Here is a 25861-nt window from a genome sequence, read left to right as displayed (position 1 = left end):
AGCTGATGAATAGCATTTGGTCCCACTTTAATTCTGCTGGATGGGAACCTCTGCAAGAGATAATTAGTTAATTGATAAACCAATTAATAGTTTTAAATGTGTTGTTGAGTCATTGACCAAGGTTAACGAATCTCTACTGGTTACTATGATGAAGTTGCTTCTCATTACATGTATTTCTTTGTGTGAATCTAAATTGTCCTTGGTCTTTGCCTCATAAAAAAACCTTACATGGATATTTTTTCTTTATGTTGCATAATGTAGATCATTATTCTTTCCATTGCATAATACAACTTTTCCTCAAGCGGTTCTCTTCCACTAAAATATGATATTACAGAGCAACAGCCAGTCTTCCTTTGAATCAGAGTTGAGAACACCCACTGCCAATGATCTTCTCTGAACTCTGACGATGAAGAGTGCACAGTTCTAGTCCGTTTAGGGCTTAGTAAAGCATTGGTCAAGGTGGATTGTGCTATGTTATTGGCTCATCTTGGGATCTGAGTGGGTCCTTTGGGTTAAGTAAAACCTTCCTTGTACCTATCTTACTGAAACATCATTGCCAATGACAAATGGGAATCCCTTCCCTTCAAATGTGTTGCACTTGCCCTCAGGTTGTATTCTCATGTGGCTGTACAATCCTTGCCTCTGTCATTCACTGACGTCCTTTTAAATTCATGGTGCATTTTACTCAGACTCTCTTTAGAGAGTGTGGATGCCGTGGTCTTGAACACCAAGCCTGTGGACAGGAACCTTTTACTGTGAAATTACCTCTCGGAAGCAGGATCTCTACTATAGACACAACGCTTGTTTCATCATGGGTATTTGAGTTTGAGCCTGATTCTGAAATGAAGATATTCACAAAAAGGGAAAGATATTATATTGAGAAACTGGATGTTGGCAGTATCTGTAAGCAGGCGGTGAGAGTAGAGTAGGCCTGCTTTCAACATCTGGATTTCTTCTTCCAATTCAATATCTTTAAAACCTCTTGTAAGCTGTTAATGCTTCTAATTAATTTAATGTAAAATAAACTATTTGGGGATAGTCAATGAGACTATTCCCTGCCATGACATTTGTGCTGAATGTAGGCAATGCAGAATGTGATGCACATGGGAATTAGTTTATTGGTTTGCTGTGTGGATGTTGTTGTTGTTGTTTCAAATTCAATGCCTGTCGACTTTCTTATTTGGCTCGCTCCTGGGCAATATTGCACAATACGAGCACAGCATCAATCACAGTCTACGTCCACATACGCTTTACTGCTAGTGGTTACAGCTGCAAAGTTGCTGAGAAAGTTCATTAATGTTGAACTCCTTGCAAAAATGCACATTTCCTTTGCAGCCAGAAGCAAATATATTAATTAAAATGTATTTGTCCCTTCTTTCCAATGGAACTGAAATGAATAGGAAGCCAATATCCACTTTTAATTCCCTGTATCTGTGACCTTGCTCTATTGCTTTCTAAATGAAAAAATCCCTCCCAGGTCTCCAAATTGTTTTTGAAACTGCAACAATGTTCCCAACTGGCAGCAAACAGCAAGACTCTGTGACTCATTTTCACATCTCAACTGGCTACCCGTCAAAGACTTTAGGCCCTTGCAAACCATGTTTAAAGTTCTGAGAGGGACTGGCCCTGAGACGCCTTTCTAACCTTTTAGAGCCTCATGAGCCTGAGCACATTTTCAGATCATCACACAGGCCACTCTTGATCGCTCCCTCGTCTCATCAGAAATTATGAGGCAACCGGACTCTTGCTGCCAGAGCTCCTCGACAGCCAAATGCCCTGCTGTAGAAACTTACACTCACTGACGTGACTGTAATTCTTTTTTTTTTTTTTTAATTCCGAACAGCATGAGAACATTCTGTCTCGAACATAGGGCACAGACCAATGGCTTCATGTGTTTCTTTCTCTTCTCCATTTCAGAACAAGAGTTTGAAAAACAAACTGCTGTCAGGGCATAAACTTTGTGATGCCTATGCTGAAGAGGTAAGGACTTTCAATGTGCTTTATCACTTATCAATTATTTGCTGTTAATGGAAGAGGTGTGACTCATGATGAGATACTACAAACACATGTTATTAAAATGACAACAAACTACAAACTGCAAAATATGACTGAGACACAGAGTTCTTATTATCAACTGCTATTCATATAGTTAAAATAGTTTTAGCTGAAATAATTTTAGAAAATAACATCAACAACAACAAAATAAATGATCCTCTACTCTCTCTTTTTCTGCTCACATAAACAAACTTGCCTGCTGGGTGAATCACAAAACAACGCTGCTTGAGCAGTGAGCTTTGTGATGGCTGCACAGAACAATCTGGGGAAACTCGGGTTAGAGCGAGAGCAGTTTCAGAGCATTTTAAGCGTGTCATTTTTGCTTTTCCTTTTGCTCTTTCTGACTTTATCTCTCCCGTCAGTTGTTACATTCAACAGGATCCGCCAAGTTCACTGCCTCTGTGAAGCCTGTGCCGGAGCTGTGAACAGCTGATTTGGCCATCCTGCTGACCAGCGCTTATGCTGTAATTTAGCCATACAGGATCTTCAATGGCAGCGAGTCCTGCAGGCATGCTGATGACATGCCTGAATGAGTGCAGCTGATACTGTGTAATCATAGTTTCAAAAGTTATGCAGTGGGCGATTCCAATTATTTCCTGTATCCAAGCTACAGTGTATGAAAAATATTATGATTCTTACAGCTTAAAGCCAAATGCACACCACAGAGGAAAAAAACTCGTCTGGAACTTCCCAATGATCCTGATGCTGAACGCAGAAAATCTGGCAGTGTGACATGCCTACAGATCCAGTCGTAGTATATTTAGGGGATTTAGGGATTAAATGCTCATTAGCCAATGAGAGAGACATCTTAGAAAAGATGAAGATGCTTCCAAGCAACAGCAAGTTTAATTTAGCCTTTATGCTAACTTTAGCAAGCAGAATGGTACCAGGACACAATATTGTGTGCCAATGGCCTCTATATTATATTGTGCAACCCACTTACCAGCAAATATGTATATGGTTCTCGGTCAGAGAATGAACATCACCCATAACTGAATAAATCAGCAGAGATACAAAATAAAAAATCCCTCCTGTAAATTCATCTTTGTCATGGAACTGCTCCTTAAGGTGGGAAATTCAGATACATTTAAATGTTGAAAAATGGAATAACTTTGTAATAAAACATACTTGGTAAAAGGAAAGAATGAAGATCGGCGGGGTTAATCAGTTTTGTCTTGAGCCCACAGTGGTGTTGGCCAGGGCTAGGGTTACGCTTTTAATCAACCCTGAAGTGCACTCCAATCCTGTGATTATTCTTGTGTTCCTATCAAAATTGATGTTGGAAATTAGAGATCTTTTTCTTTCAACAAATTCTCCATCTGTACAACCTTGGCACGCCACTAGCTTTTAGAGTTTAACATACTGCAACGCTGCAGGGATGATGGCATGATTGTCTACGGCACATTCAATTTCCTTGGGAAACTATAAGAGTTGAAGTAAACATGCGGCCCTGGATGTTTAAAGGAGAAATGTTGCAGACTGAACCTGTGATCACAATGTAGATCGTCAGAAAGGATGCTAACGTTGAATGACTGCCACGAGAGCAAAACATAGCATAGCAATGGACAAAACATTTTATTCATAAAATATATATATGAGCATAACGTTTGAATGTTTACTGTGGACCTATTGCAAACATCAAAATCAGAACACACGTATCCGCAAACCTTTCATTAACTGTTGTGGTTTAGAAATGTGTTCAATAAAGATTTCCTCAGGGCATTATTTGAGTAAGAGTTAAAAAAAAAACTAAAATAATAATTTAATCTTAAATCAGTACATTGAAGCCATGTCCAAGAACTCGGATCAGGTCAGATCTCTTCAGCTTCCGTACATTAACTTTGTAAGCTTCTTTGTACATGACACATTTGTAAAATTTTTGTGAGCAAACAATGGTTTTCCTTTATTTGGAATTTGCGATGTAATTTTGAATAAATTGGCTTTGGCAATTCCTGCATTGTACATTGGAAAATCTGTCATTGGGTGTGGAAATCGTTTTTAGAAAGCTGCTTTAACTTCTGCTTGGCTTTTGCCTGCAATGTGAGCTGGATGATCAGGCTTTGCACTCTTAATCCGTGTTGTGTGGTGAACACTTCTCAAATGAAATTACACGCTGACAACACTTCCCCAGTATTTCTTTGACAGATGAGTGGTTGGACAGCTGAAAACTTGCCAACTTACAACTTTTACTGTATCATTTGCAGAAACCAACAGTAATTCAAAAGAAAACACTAATGGCAAGTAAACTTCATAACATAATCCAAACCACGCTTCATTAAGAACAACAAATGTGTTGTTTAGTGTATGCATACAGACACGCACTCATGCATGCATGTGCACACATGCATATGCACACACACAATTTCACTTTTAGCTTATTATGTGGTTCACTGGAAAAAATACTGTGCAAGGCTTCTGAACCAGATGGTGTTGTCCTCAGGGGGAACATCTGACAGATCGAGAAACTTGAGTCAAGGTTAAGACTTTCTAGCGAAGGACAGGGATGAGTGGCATTAGAGATGCCATTTAATCATTTAATTATATTGCAGCTATCACATATATTTAAAACTGAAAACATTAAGTAACTTCCATGCAGATCAAATGTAATAGGCTGGATTTAGGAGGAGTTCCTATAATGACTGATTTCCAGGTGAATGGGCAGTGTCGTTATCTCTTATGGACATTTTCAATGGAGAAGCATGTCGGAAATGTAGGAAAAAGGTTACACTTTAATAAAATGTGTTATTTGAATAAATGCTGTTTTCTAAAGTGAACCGTGGTGTAAATGATCGATGATCAGGATTATCGATCCCAAAGGTTAAGCTTGGAAGTCATCTTGTGAACTGATTGCAAAATACATCAATTATTATAATGTGAATTACAGTTATATATATATATTTTGCAATGGCAGAAAAATCTACTGCCCCCGCTTTCAAATGTGCTAATACCAGAACAGGTTTAGGCTCTGTAGGTCAAGCACTTTTGCGTATGGTGTTAATATGCTATATAGGTGAATTACTCTTTGTAAATGATGGAATAACCAGATCTTGCAGAGGAATTGTGGGAATGACCTAAAGTTGTGTGAACTATATTAACCACCAAACTGAAAATGGAGGCCAACTCATTTTAAATCGAACAAGCTTATAAACAAGAAAAATTAATCTAGGGCACTGATAGACCAGAGGGCATCGTAGTAATGCTCCTGCATTTTAAGGATAAGAAAAGGGCATTATGGAAAAGTCTAAAGGACATTTGAGAAACTCCCCAGGGTACATAATAGGGAGTTGAACTTCCACCTGAAGTGAGAGAAGCCAGAGCAAAGGGTAATCATGCCATTATCAGTTGTGATCAGCTCAGATGATCCATCAAAATATTGATGGATCATCTGAATGTGAATGGACTCGAACGATGCACAAAAAAACCCCACTAATGACACTAATGTCTTGAAAACTACTAAAGAACATCTAAGAGCATAGTACAGTATTGGCTTAAAGATAAGATACAATAATTTAGTCATTTTTGAAATAATACTTTGCACAATACAGTTATTTCTAAGATGTAGTTACATGTACCAAGAAAATGAGGAAGTAGTCAGTCAAGGTCAAGCATGAAGGTATGAAAGTGTAATCACTACTGGTCCATCTACTGCATGTTAAACCCATATCACAGGATTGCTGCTGCAGAACAGCCCACCTAACTCTAACACACAGTAACTTCAGGATGTATGCATCATTTTACAGACAATCATTGATACTGACAGAGAAATACATTTTGCTGGAGGCCTTTGCATTGATTGGTTCTCAAATGAATACACACCAAATAAGATCCATGCAGCCATTGTACGGTATGTAATTTACAAATGGTGAACCTGGCAGCAAGAGTTAACATCAACTGTTCACGCATGCCCTCATCAAAGACCAGAGATCGTTTGTTCACAAATTCTGGGCATAAACGTTCTGAGGCTATCAGCGGCTTCAGTGATCACAGCATCTCTGCAGCAGCAAGGAAAACAAAGGTTCCTTATGCTGTAATGTGATGTACAAAGAAATTGATGATATATTTGTCCTTATTGTTCTCTCCATGGTTTCTGTCTTTGTGAATGTCCTGAGTAGACAAATACTCACTTTCAATGATTCTGGCACCTTGGAGAAGTATTTTCCTCACAGATGAATTCCAGGTTATAATGTAGATGGCAGGCAGCGTGCCATCAAATGGGCAAGCATTTTGGTAATGTTAGTAGCATTGAGTGCTTCTCATCGTGTCAATGGCGGTGATCAGGGTAAAGCTCATTCTTTAAAGCTTGTTCATCCACCATCATCATCTCATTCAGAATTCTGATAATCCACAAGTCCATACTGCAAGGATCTGTCCATAAATGTCTCCATTCTTTCTTGGTCTGCTCACACAAAGGACGTGTCACCCATTGACCATTGAATCTTCTGCCAATAGTCATTGAATAGAATGGAACAATCAACAACTGGTTAACCATGTGGGAAGGCATTTATGTCTGTTAATGCATCAAGGATCAGTCCTCATCAACACTGATTTTAACAAATGCGTACTTAACATCTAAGAGAACTACAGTAATACCTCGATATATGACTACTTTGACGTACGTACAAGTGTTCTGAGATATGAGCAAGCCGGCGAGCAATATTTTGCTTTGAGATGCGAGCATGATTTTAGATGCTGACACTAAATGACCAAGCACGCTTCACTTGTTCAGTGATTTTCCCTGTATTTTTGAATATTCTTTATAATGAGTGATGTGTCCAAAGAAAGCAAGTGGTAAGTTTGGCAGTAAGAAGAAAGAACGCATAATGACGATGGAGATGAAGCAAAATACATTAAATAAATTCTAGATTTGTGGAAAACAATACTAATGAAATCTGTCCATGCATTACAATAATTGTACTTGTCAATAAATCTTTATTTAAATTGGTTGTTCTATAAATAAGAATGCAATTATTAACTAAATAGTACTCGAGAAATGTAAATATTCTCTTATTTTCAGACCTAAGGCAAAAATAAAATGCAGTTATAAAGGTTGAAGTAAATGGACTGCACTTATATAGCACTTTCTATACTTTCACAGTGCCCAAAGCGCTTTAAATTAGGCCTCACATTCACCCATTCAGACTCCAGTGGGTGAATGCTGCCATGCAAGGCATTTTGGGGTTCAGTGTCTTTCCCAAGGATACTGATATGTGGACAGTGAGAGTCCAGGAACATACTTTTATCTACTCTTTTTCAGACACCTCATTCTGTATGCTTCTATATATACATATATATGCCTTCTTTTATCTGTGCTTATCTTTAATATAGGAAAATGAATCAAGCTATCTAGCAAAGAGGGTCTACTATACTGTATGTTCCACGTGTCTGATGTCGTAGGGCAGCAGAGGAAATGTCAAACTGTGCAGGTCACTCTGTCTGTTTGGGGGCAGCAATAGGTGTGTGTTCTGCTCTGTTTGTGTGTGTGTGTGTGTTGTAAGTAAGAACCCACGAGTGTGTGGTGATGGTGGTAGTAGTGGGAGGGACAGTGGGCTGGAAGCCAGAGCATGACTGCATCATTGTGTAGACTATGCAGTTCAGTGAAGGGGAGATTTGATATTTTCTTTCTCCCGGGAAAAAGCCTTCCTTTAAGCCAGAGCTTTGCCCAGGGAACACTCTCAAAGCTGCAGCTGGCAGAATCCCACAATGTGATCTAAAACCAATTTTGCGATTTGAATAAGCTAACACTTATGTCCTTATCTTCCTCTTGCAGTCCAAAAAAATCCAGGCTCAACTGAAAGAACTGCGATATGGAAAAAAGGATTTAATTTTTAAGGTAAGTTCAACACGGGGGTGGGGATCTATATTGTCGCTCCAGACAAAAAGGTAAACAGGTACTTCAGACCACCTTGAACGTTCGATTGCCATATTGTTAAGTGTTGTCTGTTTCCTCCCTTCCTGATGCATCCCATTTTTTTCTCAGTCAGGAGAGGTATGCGGATAAATGATGCAGACAGCGGTTGATGAATTTGACACAGAATTATGCATTAGATCACATGAGGGAGTCTTCACGACACAAATCACAGATGACACCAAGTATTGCTGCAATTCAGGTGGTACAATGAGCATCCAAAATAGTGTCCCCCTGTCACACACACACTCCAGCTGCAAGTACAGTCAAAATATTGCTTTCTCTACTGCCCTTTGTATTACAAGAGCCAAATGTTTTTGGATCCGAGTGCTTATGTAATGTTTTTTGGCAATTACAGGTGCATGGATTGAGGCCTTGTTTGAGGCGTTCAAATGTCAGATTATATTTTTGTCCAAATGCACCATAATGTAATTTGTTGAATATATGTTTTGATCTTTCAGTCCCATCATTCCCAAAGCTGTGTCAGACAAATGCACAAATGTTATAAATAACCCCTGCTTGAATATTTAGTTCCTTGCTGTCCTGTCCTCCTTCTCAATCCAGCCCTTAGATGATTGATGCATTGACTCGCTTGCTTATAGTGTCCCTGCTCGTAAATACTTGTCTCTAAATTGCTTCAGTCACTCACATAATACGCTCTTTCTTTGCTCAATGTCACAAAATATTTAATGTGGAAATATTATGGTCTTAAATAATTTACAGTTTCAGAGGGGTCTAGCTAATCGGATCATGCAATTTGTCCTCCCATCTTTTGGGGATGACATGTCCAGATGGAGGTCAGAGAGAAATGGCTCACATTCTGCTGACCCCCGCTGAGTCCTCTGCTTTTTGCCTGTGATCTCATAAGTATTCTGCATGCGTGTATGTGTGTGTGTGATCAAAAGCCCAGCAGGATCCTGAAATGTCATCAGCCTCACAGACAGGATGTCAATCAGGGCACCTTTTCTTGGGACCAATTCAATTGATTATGATGGCTGTACCATATCAAACTGCATTTCGCTGCACAGTGTCACACAGGTAACAAAAACAAAGTGACCGGATATGACTAGAGAGGGGATACAATCAACAACAAACAAAACCTAATTATTTTATCTTGGAAATCATTTGAAAGAGAAATGCAAAAGCACAGAAAATAGGAAAGGATGCAGTTTTTGAAATACTGTGACAGACATACCAGAATACAAGCAGGTATTGCTAGAATTTTCTTTGCCAGAGAGCTTTCCATTAATAGTCTACCAATTTGAAGGACAAGTTAAAAATAAGGACAGACTTCACTTGCTCAACCATAACATGAAGCCTTCAGAGAATCTGACGGCACCTATCCCACGTCTTCCTATGAGACCACATCTTTGGGAGCCTCATTCGTTTCGTTACATCTTCTTTACTCTCAGTCTCGTTTTAAATGTATCCCCAGAGCAATTTCTCCTTCAGTTTAAAAAAGAAAAGACACAGCAATAACATTTATGGCTTGATGCGGATCTGTACCTCGTCTAGTGACTGATGCCTCACTGACCTCACACCTCTGTAATGGACTCAGCGCTGAAGTATAGAGCTATACTTGGAGACATTCATCCTTAAATCCTCTGGGTCAGCGGCCTCCGAGGACTGCGTACTTGAGGATGTTCTATGTAATTGACGTAATGGTTCTTCTCTACTGGAAAGCTCCACACTCTTTAAATCCACTTGTACACAAAGTAAGAGCAGCGTTCTTCTCACGGTTTAGACTCATTATTATTCAGACACAGACTTTCTTAAAATCAGCACTCGGCCCTGTTTTGATTTTTTATTTTCTGGATCCAATGCACAAACATTTGGAACATTTGGTTTGGCAATTTTTCACATTGATGCTCTGAAGCAAACTAAATTAATTTATTTGGCTAACTACAACCTCATATTACAACATATGCTGCCAATAATTCCAGTGCAATCATCCAATGAAATGCATTTGAATCAATCTGTTTTTTCTTTTATTATCCAATTTCAAAATAGATACTTCAGTGACTTTTTTGCAGTTTATGTAATTTGCTAAAAACAATTTGCACAATGGTGTTGTATTTAAGATTAAATAACTGTTCCTTAGACTTTAATACTGTACTATTAATATTTTATATTGTAAGTATTGTAATTGTAACTTACTTTAATTGATGTAAAAAAAAAAAAAACAGACCCTAGAGACAGATCAATTAATTTAGCTTATGTGAAGACCCACAGCAGTGACTGTTGCCTCGTCCTTGAGTTTCACTCGTCTATCAGGAAAAAAGGATCTCAAACATTCAGGCACCCCAATTAGAAGGCAGAAGAAGTGACAGAAATTACAGTTTTCTCTGCAGAAACCAAGATGAAAAGGAGATGAAATTGGCTCAAATACAAAGTGTCCCCACAGTGTCACAAAACTCACTCAGGTACTGCATAAGTCTCTGAGGCCCGTGAAAGTCATTAATCAGCCTCATCACCCTTGTCTCTTTATTCCGGTGATTGTTGATGCTGTTTGTGGGGTTAGCCGACCTTGGGTGTTTTAAAATGTGAGCCAAGCAGTTTATCATTTTGAGAGGCTAGTAAAAGGCACTGAGAAAAAGTTCTTCATCAAGGCCAGCTTTCCACAGGATGAATGCAAATTATTCTAATGCAAGTTGTTTTTTTCCCTTCCAGATGAATTTAGGCCCATCAATAATAAAATACTCCTCAGAGGGACTTCTGTTGAACCTCCATATGAAGTCACACTGGTTCATTCAAGAGAAAAATATATATATATATCTTTGCTCGTGTTGAGCAGCTAAGGGATGAAAATCCAGCAGTGTTTCAGGGTCTTCTCTCATAAATTTCAAGATTAAAACTCTCTTCTCTCTTCGAGACAGATTTGATTTTTCATGTATTTCTTTTTCCATGTGGCTTTGAATGAACTTTTGCTTATTCTTTTACTCATGCCCTCCAGATTCTGCTCTTGTCTACATTTCATGAAATAGAGCATATTATTCACCAAAGCATTTTATCACTAAATGTAATGCATCTATGATTATGAAGGCTTATGAGGCCCTGGCTTTCTTCTCTTTGAAGACACAAAGGATTCATTGAGTTCCAAATGCGTATGTGAGCTTTAGTGCTCAATCAATGTGCATGAATGTGTGTGAGGTGTCACAATAGTCATTTTAAAAGTCGTAACAAAATGAAGATCGTCAAAATGATAACGAGGAGTCTTTATTCTTTGTTCTATTGATAGTTGTTCATGATATTGCTGATTGCGGGTATGAGATGAAGATGGAAAATGCTTTGTGTGTATGATGCAGGTGAAAAAATGATGCAGATGTGATGTCATCCTGCAGGGGCAACAGCTGATGGACCTGGAGCACAAGTTAACTATAGCTAAAGAAGAACTAGAGAAGACTGCACTGGACAAGGTGAATGCATTTTATTTATATCTGCTGTTGAAGCTGTGATGTGTTTGTCTCATCCAATTAACCCTGCAGTGCTGTGAATAGAGTAATGCCATCTAAATTATTCAGTGAATAAAGTACAAGTTTGAATATTAATCCACATAAATGCCTGTATTAAAGAGTGCCTTTAGAGGATGCAGGTTTTGTATTAAAGTAGAATAAACCATAAATACCTTCATGGCAATTTTCTCTTTATGGTGGATGCATTTTCAATATGTTCAGCTGTGGCAGGGTAAGCATATGCAGCAGCTTTCATTCATGAGGTATGTTATTTTTATGTGGGTTTATTGACACACTGTCACTGGAGGCAAGTTATATGAGTTTAAATGCATGGGAAGAAAAAACCACTGATTCGGACAAGAGGTAACTCTTGTGCTCAGCTCAGGAGATTTGTCATCAGAAGCCATCACAAAATCTGTCCATTGCTATTGATTTGACATAAATTATCCTTTATCACTTTTCCACTTTTGCTTTACTCTGGTGAGTTCTTAGTAACGTCCTTTAAAGGGGCTCCGTAGTACATGACTTGTGGTGATCATTGTGCAAATTTAAAAAAAAACAATAAAAAATATTATCTCTTTCCAGAAGTGATTAATTTACTGAAACAATCGAGAGGTGTTGTTGTGAACAGTTTATACATCCTCACACAGATGCGGGGGCTTTAAGCCATACTTCCACTGAGTGGGTCTCCCTCTGTTTGACCCGGATCTTGAAGCCAGCATTTTTCAGTTATTTTCTACGACATAATAACTATTTATTATGGTCAATGGTCTACAGTTTCCGATGTCAAATGTCATATTGACATTTTGCTACCTACTCAGGGTTTTTGGAACCTCATCAGAGTTGATGCCAAAATAGTAGAGCTACATACAGGAAATAAAACTTTAATATTGACATGGTTATTTATTAGCTGGCTTCTCACCATTGAGTAGATGGATGTTTCCATTTGGGCAGTGACAGGGAAAGAAAATAGTCCCTGCATGAAACTACTCACAGCAAAGATTATCTTCAGTAATTTGATTTGCCATTGTGATTTTTCTTCTTCTTTCTTTCTACAAGGAAATTGCCATTTAGTTCCCAGGGGGAACATATGTCTCAAAATATTTGATTTTAGAGTGAATTCTAACTTCCAGTTTTCTTGTTTTTCTGGATGGATAGACGGAAGAATGATATTGTGACTCAAATATCTTTTACATGTGTAACTTTTATTTTGGGACAGGACTCTCAGATTAAGGCGCTGAAGGACACAGTTCACATCTGCTTCTCAGCAGTCCTGCATAACCAACCCAGCATCAGTCACAGATTTCCCACCTCCCCTTCCCACTTGTACAGATATCCATCACTCATCAACAGCTCCAGAGTCACCTTTCAGCAGCCACATGCTAAGGTAATTGACTATTCTACTCAGCACTGATTTATTTTCATATTTATCTAAAGAAAGGCCTTTGTTGTTGTAAATATCCAACCTTTTTTTCTGCATATCTAAATGAATCAATCTGACATGCCCAATCTTCCATATATCTGCTGCATATGAGGCCCAGCTGTTCCTGGACTAACTGTATATATTACTGTCTGAGCTCAGCATGTGTTTCACAAAGTAGTCAAACAAAGCATTTATGTCTAACATTTATGTAATTATGTAGTGTTTTTAATCATGAAAAATAGTCACTTTGAAAATAGTCTAAAATCTCTATTCTGTTTTACAAATGGCTGAGAAAAAAAACACATTTATAAAACAAAACCTTAGGCATATTGTTCTTCTTCTTCTTCTTCCTCCTCCTCCTCTTCCTCTTCTTCTTTCTTGACCCGTCAGGGGTCGCCATAGTAAATCAACCTTCTAGCTTAATTCTGGCAATATTTACGCCAGATGCCATTCCTGCCACATCCCTCTTCATTTATCCGGGCTTGGGACCAGCTCAAGGGAGACACTACCAGTGCTACCACTGAGGCTGCATTAAACCTTAGGCATACTGCAGAGGTCATATTTATCTTTAGTAATTTCATGATTGTTAAGGCGTTGTTTTCTTTATCTTAACATTGCAGTATCAAATCTAAGACAGAATAATATTTATACTCAACAAACAAATTAGCTTGCAATTATTATTATTTTTGTTAGGATATAAATTATATAATGACTCATAAACGAAATGGCCACTGTAAAGTTTTGGAGAATTTTCTTTTCTTTTTTTTAAGTTATTGCAATTTCATCATAATTGTCGAACTGTGTTAAATGTCACTGCTTCGCCTAACAAGAGTTGTTTTTGACTATGTAATAATGTCATTAGTGAGCATTTACTGTGGCTGTAATCAGCATATTGACAGCAACACATTTCGTGGATACATGTCATTTTGGAAATCATTCTGATTACATCTTTGAAAGATTTTTCCCAATGCCTCTTCTTTTATTGTGGCCTAAAATAAACAATGCAGACTGAGTGTGTAATAAATTCCTGGAGCCTTTGATTTCACCTGAAGCTTGACTGATTGGCTTTTTTAAACAGCAGACATGTCTAACGCGTCTTAGCAGCAAAATCACCCGCGTAATTAATGGATTTAGCAAATGACTTAATCATTTATTAGCAACACATTAGAGAGTCAACATGCAAAATTCTGGTGCCCTGGAACAGTCAAAAGTTTAATCCGGTGCAGAACTTATCATTCTTATTAATTATACCTATGACTTTCCTGCTCTGACATGCCCAAATATCAGTAATGGAAATTAGAGGTTCTGAAAAATACAATTTGGCAATGCATTAGGATTAAAATAAAGATGTTTAAGAAAGGAAAAATGGAAGGTTTATTGAATTAACCTCTTTTATTGTAGAACTTTCTTTTTGTATTCCCAGATGAGACAACACAGATTGCTGTTTTTCTTTTTTCTTTCACTCTCTATAAATTGTTTAAAAATAAAATTAATTTCACACCTATTCCCAGCTTGGTAACATCATGTAATATGTTCCGACTGATTATTACCTCTGTATAAAAAGGCCACAGCTCACCAGAGAAACCCAACCCAGAAATAATTAGAAATAGATATAATAGTTGGGCACAAAGAAAATAAAGAAGGATTTCAGAGGTTGTCCAGAATAATAATCTGTCTAAAGCAACAATCTAAATCATGTATGCCCCTCTTTTCAAAATTATTTTGTGTGGTTGCTTTGGAAGTAAAGCCCTATTCAATTTGGGCAATACGGATAATTTGGTATACTGGACTTAAAATTTTAAACTGAAAACTAGCATGAAATTGCAAACTCAGTGTGACAAAGTCTTTGTTTGGAACCTATCATAGTCAATGTTAAAGTCGACTCAAGTAAGGGCTCAGTATTTAATCCCCTTTAGGCCAAAGAAACGATTACTGTCCAGAGGACTCATTGGAATTAAAATGGTTATGCCTTCAGGGTAGGTATTGTGCTTACGCTGCCAATATGACTTGTTGTTCTTGTCAATACTGACTGATTCAAAGTGACATTTCAATGTGACTCTATGCACCAATAATAATAATAATAAAAATATATACAAGCACTTTTGTTTCATGAAAACATACTTCAAAGCACCCACCATTATGTTTCCCTCTGTCAAAGAGTCAGCCGCAGTCAGAGCTTGTGTTCATTCTGATTTCTAAAAAGCAGTCACTGCAGTCACTTTTAAATCATTGAGTCAGCCACAGCACTGCAGTGGCTTATCTGCCCTGATCCTGGTGAGCAATTCTGCCTTTAAGAGGCTTTTCTCTCCTCAAAGCTGTCACAATTTACTTTGTGCTTCTTTCATGAGTGCCTACAAGATTTGACATGCTGATGATATTTTTATTTTTGTTTTGTTTATTTCTTATCATGCTCCACTATAACCCTCCATGCCATAGTCATACTAAGTATCCAATAATTGACGCTTTGTCTGAATTTAAACTATCGTTGTTGTAAGCAGAGAATCAAGCTGATCCCATTATGACAAGCATGTATTTTCCTGTCATCTTCCCTTCATTACTCAGAGCCAAATAAATCCAAGCATGTGGGAAAAGCAGACAAAAGACAAGCAACGGAAACCCGACATAGATGTGGGTAGATTTTTCTATGCTAATGAAGTTTATACTTCCCACCTCATTAGCATACAAATAGCAGCCCTCCACCTGTGAGCCATTGCTGGCTTCATTATCTCCTGTAGCTGCGTTACGCTTTGACAGGCTGTCTGATAAATCAGAGCATGCCTTCACTGTAAAGATTACCGAGGTGCTCCCGATGCCAAACTTTTTCTGTGCAAGGTGAGGGGGGGTCAAATTTCATTCAAATCACTGTCAAATTTATTTCTAATTATGTAGCAAAAAAAACAACAACACAATGGTGGAGGAGAAGTTGAAAATTCAGGGGCAGAAACACAAACGTCGGGAACTTTGTTCGTTCATCACAACAAGGTGTTCCTCATTATACCCACCGACAGCAGGGAAGACTTTCATGTTGCGCAGTTTTCAACCTGACATATTTGTATAAGTGAACTGTTGCTGAATGCATTTTGTTACACATGCTAATATTTCTCATAAATGCATGGCTAATCATATGCTAATTATTGTTGGTAATCATAAGGCAATTATTTTCCACACAGCAGGTTAGATGACACCGCCACCAGTCAGGAGGAAAACAAAACAAAGCGCTTTGAGGCCTTTAACATGTAGAGGCAGCCTTCATACACTCACTGCTTGATAAGACATACATTACAGTTTATTGACCACACTTAGAGTAAAACCTGCCTTTTTTTCCAATACAAAAGGGGCTAAGTGCAGACCATTTTGACAACGCTCTGAGCGTCATGCTCATAGTTAGAGTTAACATAATGGCCTTAAGCTCTGGAAAACGTCCCCCTCCCGTGCACACACAAAGCTGCTGGTGAAAGATTCATTAGTGTGAGGATGCAGAGATCAGCACGATTGGAGTGCAAGTTGCTTCATATTTAAGAGTCTCGGGTAGAGAGCCAATACTCTCATACAGTCCGATAGTATGCAATTGTTATCAGAGCAACGGGAGATGAAGTCTCAGAAGATCAGAGTGCTGTGCCGGTGGAGAAATTTCCATGTCTCTGCTCTCAGCACCTCCTATTTACTTTGTGATTGTTTCCTTTTATACCGAAATCAACAGGATATTCATCTCTCCCATGCAAAGAGGTGATAGTAGGTGGTTGAAGTAGGAAGGTATGGTATGATAAATTTGGATGATAGAATTGCATTCAAATATGAGAAGTCACACTCTAATGTCCACTGAAGGAACTTCCACTTAATAGACATTCCATATTTTACTTTATCTAATTCTCAGTTAAAGATAAAAAAGTTAGGTTTGAGAACGAGAAAAGGACTTGGAGAGCGCAGACCTCCGCCAAGCACCTCAGTCTCCCTGTATTGTGATTTACACCAAAAATAATGGCCCTACATTTATTTGATCTATATTTTTAGATTCATTAACCATGCAAACAAACCTTTAGCCATTGTATTCACATTGATATAATTATTAGTTTAGAAGTTATAAAGAAAAAAGCACACTTTCAGTAATGGCAGATTCTTCTGGATCTAGATCCATAGCTTTTGATGATACAACAAATCTGTTTGCCTTCTACTAATTCCACAGTGTCTTGGTAAAGGTCAGGAAAAACAGAACCTCCTTTGTGGAGGGTAATATGAGAGATTATCGTGTCCAAAAACAAAATCGTTTTTTTGTGAAAATTAACCCAGTTTTCAACTGGATCTGTCCCTTCATGTATTGAAGATATAACAAATCTGTTGATGCACAGTAGGCCAAAACGCGTGTACTCCCACTTTTTGAAAGATCTCAATAATATCCAAAATCCGTATCCAATCTGGATGGAATGTGGTGAGATAAATGTCCCCACCCTACATGACTGTCAAATTCCATAGGCATTGGTTAATAATCAACTGAGATATTGAGGAACAAATTTTGAAACTCCATTGACTTCAATGTTACAGAAAATGTAAAAGTGATCCATAATCTGCGATGCCTTCTGGATCATCACCAACATTTAATCATCTGATCCTGGTAACATTCCCAATATTTTCTGAAAATTTCATCAAGATCCATCCATACCTTTTTGAGTGATGCTGCCAACACAGATAAACGCTGCCAAAAACATAACCTCCTTGGAGGGGGTAAAATGCATTTTAAAAAAAGTTCTTCTTATTGATTATATCATATTCTTATATAAATGTAATGCACAAAGAAATATTCCCTGAAAATAACAAATGCCAGAACTTCAAACTTCTCGTATAGTTTGTACTATAACTGGCCTCATAGAGACCAATGTCTTCCTTTGTCTTTTCTGTTGTGTATTTTAGAGAAATACTGTCAGGAGTTAAGAAATAATGCATGAAAAGTATGCCCAGAAGGGGCCACTTCCATGACAAAAGCCAGCTGTACTGAACATGCCTAAAAAAATGAGGTTGTTTCAGCTGACAGTGTAAGAATAGAGTTTGATCGTGACAGGTTAAGAATGCTTGTGTTCATCTTGAATACCATCTTTCTGCTCTCCAGAGACCACTTTTGACCCACTTACAGAAGAAACTGTGAAATAGTCTTGTGCAGCAGACTCACTTTCGTAGGAGTATCTACTATATGAGTTCTGTATCACACACACAATTGTTTCAATTTCTGCCACTGTAATCTGTTAATTAAACAGTTAAACGATGCTCAGACACGAACCAGTAGATCAGCATTGTAATTACCAACAATAGATTGTTCCCAATTCAAGTAGATGACTTTTGAATGACCTGGATTTGTTAAAAGTTTGGACCTCATTGTGAGTGAGAATTTGAGCTGCCTTCAAATAATCAATGTTGTCTCTGCAAAAGGGTCAATCAGAAGGCAGCTGCTGTACTCAGGCCTGTTAATGAAAACATCATACAACACATACACACAAGTTTGGAGAAGGCTGATTGCAGAAACTTGAAGGCGAAGAATCTCCATTGATATTTTTTAATTGTTTTTTTTGGGGGGGGAGGGGGGGTATCCACTTATTTTAAACCTGCATTTATGCTTGATAAAAATTATCTAAAGAACTACCAGTACATGTCATTGAAAGTGACCCAACCCAAGTTGATTATGATGAACTGCAACTTGGTCAAAGTCACATTGATTATCCCGGAGATGGTTTTTCACAAAGGCGGCATTGCATGGTGGTTAGGTTCCGGGTTCGAATCCTTCTGCATAGATTTTCTCTGGGTTCTGCAGTTTCCTTCCTCCAAAAATATGCAATTTCAGTTACTCTAAATTTTCCGTAGTGTTTGCGTGAATTGTTTTTTGTCTCTGTGTGGCCCCGCAGTGTATGAAGTGTACCGAAATTTAAAATCTCTCTTTCTTTCTGTAGGATCTGTCTAAACTTCAGAGAATTGTCAGAGCCACCAAATCACCTGCAAACATGGGAGAAAGAGACAGAGAGGCTGCTGGAGTTAAAGCGTGCCAAACTGAAAAGGTGAGCCTTCGAATTAATTCATCTGTAATATTTTACATATGACCTGTTCACTGATGCTGGGATCCTTTTACAGACATCAAACAACATATTTTTTCTTTAAGTGCCTTTATTACATCCATTAATTGGAAAATTTACTGAAACAATTTCTAGATGATACATTTACATTTAGTTATTAACTTGTATCCAACTCAACTTAAACAGTTGTAATTTGTTGCACTCTTCCTCATTGGATTTGTTCTCTCGTGTCTGGTCTATCAGTGAATAAAACAAAGTAGGAAAGTCCAGGTGAATTGCAGATGCACTGGAAGTTAGATAGGTCAACTGTAAACAAGGAAAGTCTTTGGGCTCACTTCAGGCATGTGAAGATTGAACAAAGGATTATGTTAAAATGCTTTTATTTACTGGGACACACGGAGAGAGTCTCAAGAAGCACATCATAAATGAAAACACAACCAATAATACAATTGATCTTCATTCCCAGACCCGGAAATTATGCAGTTGTGATGATTTACTGTCTATTTTTTTTATCACATAAACTTTTAATTAAGTGACAAACCCTGCAAGCTTTGATACGTGCATTAAATCAATATTTCAAAATTAAGTATATGGTACATCACAGGTTGTAAATAGCAGATATTTTTATAGACGCCACTCAAGCTCAAAGCAAAAAAATAAAAAAACTTCTTCAGATGAGGGTCCAGTTTGGTAAAAATCAATCCAGTAATCCACCAGAGAGAGAAAACACTACCAAGGTCAGACTCCAAAGCTCAACACAAGGATATTAAACTAACCGAGAAGGGAGAACAGAACTGAATACCCCAGGGAGGGTAACAGAGAGGCAACAAGCGACAAGTGAAACCAATCAAGGCAAAAACTGAATCCATCAGCTCATTCAATTAGAGAACATGTTAGTAATTTCTCACTTTTTCCTGTTTCTTACGAAAAGAAAAATCAGATGATAATTTTTAAAAAACACTGATATATTACAAACAGTTATTACTAGTTCTTGATGAAACAGAGCCTGGAAACACTATTATAACATTTAAGAGCTGTTTCATCATTTTATTTTTAATATCTATTTATGTAATAAAATACACTTACATACCAGCCTTTCAAATATAAGGCATTATCAGCTTTTCTTTTACTTTGACCTGTTAACTTTAATGTCTTTGGGTTTTGGATTGTCAGTGAGGTAAAACAAATGATTTTGAGTTATCAGCTGGTGCTGTGAGGATTTAACGTTAGGCAAGAAATAAATCATAAACATATTGCATTGTCCCATTGTTAAATTCAACACTGCAGTGGACAGGATGTCCACAGTCACTGAGCTTTTCATTCCCAACTGCACCCTCCCAGTGAAAGCATGGTCTTACATCAATGGTCTTCACTGGAACGTTTGAAGCTGAGTCCCTCGCTCAGGAGCTACTGACCCAGTCAGATTATTTTGCAAAGGACTTTAGTGCCTTATAGTCACAGACTTGCTTCTTTAAAATCCAAGCAACTATGAGCAGGCAGCTATCAAGGGGGCTCACACTGAGTATCTCATACTCTGTAAAACCAAGAGGATTTGAGGCGTGTCGGGGATGTGAACAGAGTCAATCAGGATTTCTGACAAGTGTTTATCAGGAGGCGGCTCGGTGGCGTAGTGGTAAGCACTGTTGCCTCACAGCGAGATGGTCGCGGGTTCGTCATGTGCCCATTCTGTGAGGAGTTTGCATGTTCTCCCCGTGTCTGCGTGGGTTCTCTCCGGGTTCTCCGGCTTCCTCCCACCACCAGAAACATGATGCTAAATTGTCCGTAGGTGTGACTGTGTGTGTGGCTGGTTGTATGTCTCTGTGTTGCCCTGCGATGAACTGGCGGCTTGTCCAGGGTGTCCCCTGGACAAGCCCCCCTAAATCATGTTAACAGCTCTCTAAATTGATACTATAATTTTGGGGGGGGGGGGGGGAACAGAGAGCCAGATATATTGTTTACTCTGGAGCCCACCTCGCCTCGCTCTCCTGTGGCCGCAGCGTAGAAGGAAATGAGGATAACACGTTGTATGAACTTTGATAGCTGGCAGTCAATTTCAAAATGAAATGTGATTGTTAGCTGTTGAACAAAGGCATAGGACAGATACAACCCACGCTTAACTATTTGAATATATATTTCATGCATTAGGCTATAGATAGATCATCTCAAGGTGATGTGAAGCATCCAGACATTAATAGTAATTCCTGTCTTCATTTTATTAGATAAAGTCACGCATTCCTGTCTAAACAGGTGTTTCAAGCTGATCACTTTATGCATAAGAGATAATCACAAATGTAAATGTGGTCTTTAGTCTTTATCCTGTGCAATGCTAACATAGTAGCAATATCATTACATAGAGTACATTTACATTTACATTTGCATTTAAAACAACAAGGAATTATTGACATGCTTTTAACCTCATGCAATAAATCTAGTAGAACTACGATGCATTCTTATTTTCTGTAAATATTCTGTGATTATTTTTAATTCAATACTAGATTACTGTAATTACAAATTATATTTGATTCCCGTTTATTTCAGAGAATAAATATGAGATATAATTCAATGGTTCTATGTTTCTAAATGATGCTAACTGAACGTCATTTAGCTCTTTTGTGAAAATTAAAGACGCATATTACTTGTATGAGTCTATTCAGCTCATGCATCTCTAAAATTCCCCAGCATGCACCGCACTGCACTCAGATATGTTCCCCCTCCTTTTATAGGCCAGGGACGACTGCTTTCAGAATCAGACGGAGGAATCGGCCCCAGACAGTAAAAAGCTAACGCAGCCACAGCAGGTGAGCCTCATTCAAATGTATATGTAAATGATGTGGATGCAGACATTTAAGAATTTACTCTTGTTGCTGTGGGGAAGTCTTGTTCTTCATTGGCACCACAGAACATTGCTAATTAGGTGATAAGGGTTAATGTGTCTCACAGAGAAGAGTAGGTGGTTTTCTCTATATCTATTTTGATTGTGATAATATAATACAAATATAATATATAGTAATATATACAGTCAGCAAACATAGTTGCAATGTATTGTTTGTACATTGTTCCTAAGCGTATCTGGTGGTATTGGTTTGTCTCGTCTGTATCCGTAGGCTCTCGTAATTATGTATATTTAAAATGAACACATAGAATATACAGAGGTTCCGACTGTATGCATCTTCAACAATGAGCATTGCATTTAATGTGTTGTGGTGGTCCAGTGGTCGTCAAGCTTGTGGTTTGTGAAGAAACTACTGTAGGCTAAGATATGGTTCACTAAGAAGTTGAGAAACTTCTGATTTCAAGATATGAGAGCTACTCTAAGCGGGATGAACCCCCCCTAATCCCACCATGTTGTATGGAACTGGATGGTAAAATGCTAAAAGGACATAAGTAGCTCGATCTGACTATGCCAATCTCAGTGTGAAACTAAACAGAAAGGACAATGCAGACTCATGGGATGACAAACTTCTACATCACAATCCTTAAAGAAGCCAACCAATCTATGAAGACATAATTCACAGTGTGTTAATGTCACCTAAACTATCATCGAATTCAATGTCCTGTCAATACCTTTTCGTTACTGCCACCGTACTGTTATTGATTTCAGTCACATCTGTTTGGCAGGGGATGATGGTACAGAGAAACAATGCATCTCATTTCAATGCAGTGTGATGCTGTGGAACTGTGGAACCATTTGGCAGTGATCCATTTTTAGACACCTCTAGATTATTTACCCAAGAATATGAAGAGAATCCGAACATGTTCTCTACAAATGGGTTGATTTGACTTCACTGGTTTGTGTTGTAGCAGAGCTTATTTGAGAGTCCAACAGCTGTGAGTCAGTGATTCCGAACCAGGAACATGCAAAAATACCTGCACTTTTGGAAATGCTCTGGCTCGGTCATGTTTCCACACCTGTTTCCAAAACTTCAACTTGAAGTCAATTTCACTCTTGACCAAGCAAACTCCGGTTCGATTGGAGCTGAAAGTCGCAACATTGTTGCTTTTATCACTTGCTTTGGTTCTACATTCGCACTCTATTTTCTAAAGCAAACCGAACTTCCTCTACCCGAGAAGCACTGTGCATATTGTTACTACGTACATTTGGTCCTGTGTCCATAATATAGATACGGTGATTTAATGTGGGCCGGCTTACGACCATGTCGGATTACAACGACACCCTCGGAACCAATCGTGGTCGTAAATCGACGACCCTCCTGTATGCAGGAGCAGTGAAAACATACTGTACATTGTATGTTTGTCTCATATTAATTTGACTGTGGATGTTGCTGCTCCTGACATGTTTTATAGAAATCCACAAACACGTTTGGATTTTCATGTGGAAGTTTTCTTTTTTTGGTCATAAGAAACAGAAAGAAAATCTCAAACCCACATTAAAGTAAGTGGCTCAAAGTACATCAAGTTGATGGCTTGCCTACAGATGGAAGAGAGTTGTTCTTGCTTGTCTTTTACTCGGTTTGACAGTGTGTATCAACTCAGCACAGCAGGGACTTGCATATTCATTACAAAAGGTGCTTCCTGCTTGAAGGTGTATCTTTGACTGGTGACTTATGTTGAGCTGATAACTCAATAATAACTTGCTTAAACAATATAATTTAAAAGAAGCAGGCTGATCTGCTCATCAAGCGGCTGTAAAATGGAAGACAAACAATTGTAATTTCTCACCCATTGGTTTGCTATCACAGTGCACTGCTGAATGACATGACGAAACAGAAAAATAAAAAAATCTCAAAGTGCAGGAGTGCATGAACCAAACTTCATGAGACTCAGTTAGGAGTCCCATATTAGTGACCCGAATCTTGGAACATAAGATTGTTTGTGGAGTGCAAAACAGGCCTTCACAAGTTGGCTGCAATCAGGAAGATGTCACCGCAACCCACTTAGAGGTGGCCTGGGGCGCTTTGGCCCCTCTCTGGAGATTGCCTATCTCAGGCACAGCTGCACACAGCTTTGCAAAAGTTGATGCTGAACTAGTAATGGAAATACAAATTAGCATGGCATCATTTGATTTGACACTGCAAATAGTGCAAATGGGAAAAGCCCTAAGAGTACAGACCCAAATCAACCGCAGATCATAATCAGATTGAAAAAGTAATAGTCAATATTTTGCAATTACATAGCTGCCAAATAGTGAGATAAAATGTAATGTTTAGTTTAAAATTCGAGTTAAAGCAATTGTTGTTTTTATTTTTATGAATATGATCTGTTTTTATTGCTATTGCTTTAAGCCAGGTAATAGAACTATAACCCACTGTGGGTTATAGTTATGTTATAATGATTCACAAGCAGCCAGCAAGCCTAAAGGCATTCTCCAAAGTGACATTGGTAAACACAAAACAGATGCTTTGCTTGGTGAATTGTTGTATTGTGCCTGTGTGCAGTGCTTAAACATGGCAAAAAAAGGATTAACATTATACAAAATATGCAATTAAATAAAATTATTTTCTTTAAACTGGAGGGGGATTTGATGCAAGCCTGCCTGTTTGCTGCTATCAGACTGGGTCTCCTTAGTTTTCCATCTCATCAGGTAGCTAATTGCATTCATTCCCAACTGGACATGCAGCTTATTGCTTCGATAGCTAGAATATAAGCATCAGCGGGACTCTGGTGCCTGATGCTCCCTACTCAAAGTCAGCGATTCAAATTATTTAACATCCAAGGTCGACATGCATATTCAAATGTCAGTCTTTAAAACAGATTTTTCAAACAAAAAACAAACCCAGTAATTCTTTGTACTTACAACTTAGAAAATGTTGTCCTTTTGTGGCATTCTTTCTTATCTAAGCTTTAAATCTAATTTCTCACAATTCTGTTCATGTGTTTGTCTTATTTTGTTTGCAGGCTTGTTTTAAAATTGATCTTTCATGTATTCATTTATTTATTTTATTTGTATTTGCTAACTCTGCTCTTTTAGGTTTTATTTTAAAACCTAAAATGTTATATATTTTTTTGTTCCTAGGGAGCCCTTACCTCATACAGTAGGTAAAGGTGGGCTACACCTACTTATCCCTCAAACCAATAAATACCATGGAAACTACAGATTGTAGTTGTTGTTGTTGTCTTTTGTGTGCAGATCTGTCTGATTAATACACCCTGTAGTACCATGCCTATTGTCGGGAGATAACACAATATTATTTTTTTCCTTCACCCCAGGATCATTGAAAATCAGCATTTCCTGCTCAAATTAAAAATCACCACATGTCTACTGTGGAATATGTGTATGTCCTACTTGCTCATTAGGATTCTTTATCTTTTGAACCTAACAGCAAAGGAGCCAAGCACAGACGGGAGAATTCAACACAAAGCCCTCGGATGACAAGGAGGAAGCAGAGGGAGGGAACAGCGAAAAGACAAAGGCACATGGATACAACTGAGCGGACGGCATATCATCGAGAATGCAAGGCTCCTGCGATGCCTGACGGATCTTTCCAAGAGCACACATTTGCGCACAGTCTTTCAAAAAAACATTAAACAAAAAAACATATGTGAGCCCACACGGACACACACGCACGCACACACATCACACATTCACACACACATATCAACATTGTTTGCAAAAGCTGAGACGCTGGAAATATCAACAAATTGCCATCTGAAAATCTCCATAGTAAAATGGCATGCGTTCTAGAAATTATTTTAAAGGTAGTAATGGCACCGGTTACTTGTGTCACGATAGTTTATTTGTTGTTTACTTATCTGACTTTTATTGAGTGAACACACTGCTTTCTAAATGTGTGATCTTTCTAGAAAAATCCCTTTGCACTGGTGAGGTCTGACACTGTATTCTGTGACACAGCAATTGACAAATACTACTACTATTACCCTTACCAGTACTACCCAACTTAGAATATTGTTTGTCACCCATTGTAGCAAGGTTAATTTACTCGTCCACATTTTGAAAAATAGAGGCTCAAGTTGGCTGGCCAACTGTTCAACATTTAATATTTCAGCAATCCTT

General features: G+C 38.2%; 1 protein-coding gene across 1 annotated transcript; it reads left to right on the top strand.

Moving 5' to 3' along the window:
- Positions 1–1917: 1917 nt before the first annotated feature.
- Positions 1918–25277, top strand: LOC137912611 (leucine zipper protein 2-like; the record flags this gene model as incomplete). Its single annotated transcript, XM_068756747.1, has 7 exons — positions 1918–1980; positions 7823–7885; positions 11302–11376; positions 12632–12799; positions 18769–18873; positions 21612–21686; positions 25170–25277. Coding segments are annotated over 7 exons (657 nt in total), but the record flags the coding sequence as incomplete, so codon positions are not given.
- Between the last annotated feature and the right edge of the window lie 584 nt (positions 25278–25861).

The sequence above is a fragment of the Brachionichthys hirsutus genome, unplaced genomic scaffold (assembly GCF_040956055.1).
Source record: "Brachionichthys hirsutus isolate HB-005 unplaced genomic scaffold, CSIRO-AGI_Bhir_v1 contig_202, whole genome shotgun sequence".
In the NCBI taxonomy this organism is placed as follows: Eukaryota; Metazoa; Chordata; class Actinopteri; order Lophiiformes; family Brachionichthyidae; genus Brachionichthys; species Brachionichthys hirsutus.
The sequence above is the reverse complement of the archived record's forward strand: the minus strand, read 5'-3'. Positions and strand labels throughout refer to the sequence as shown.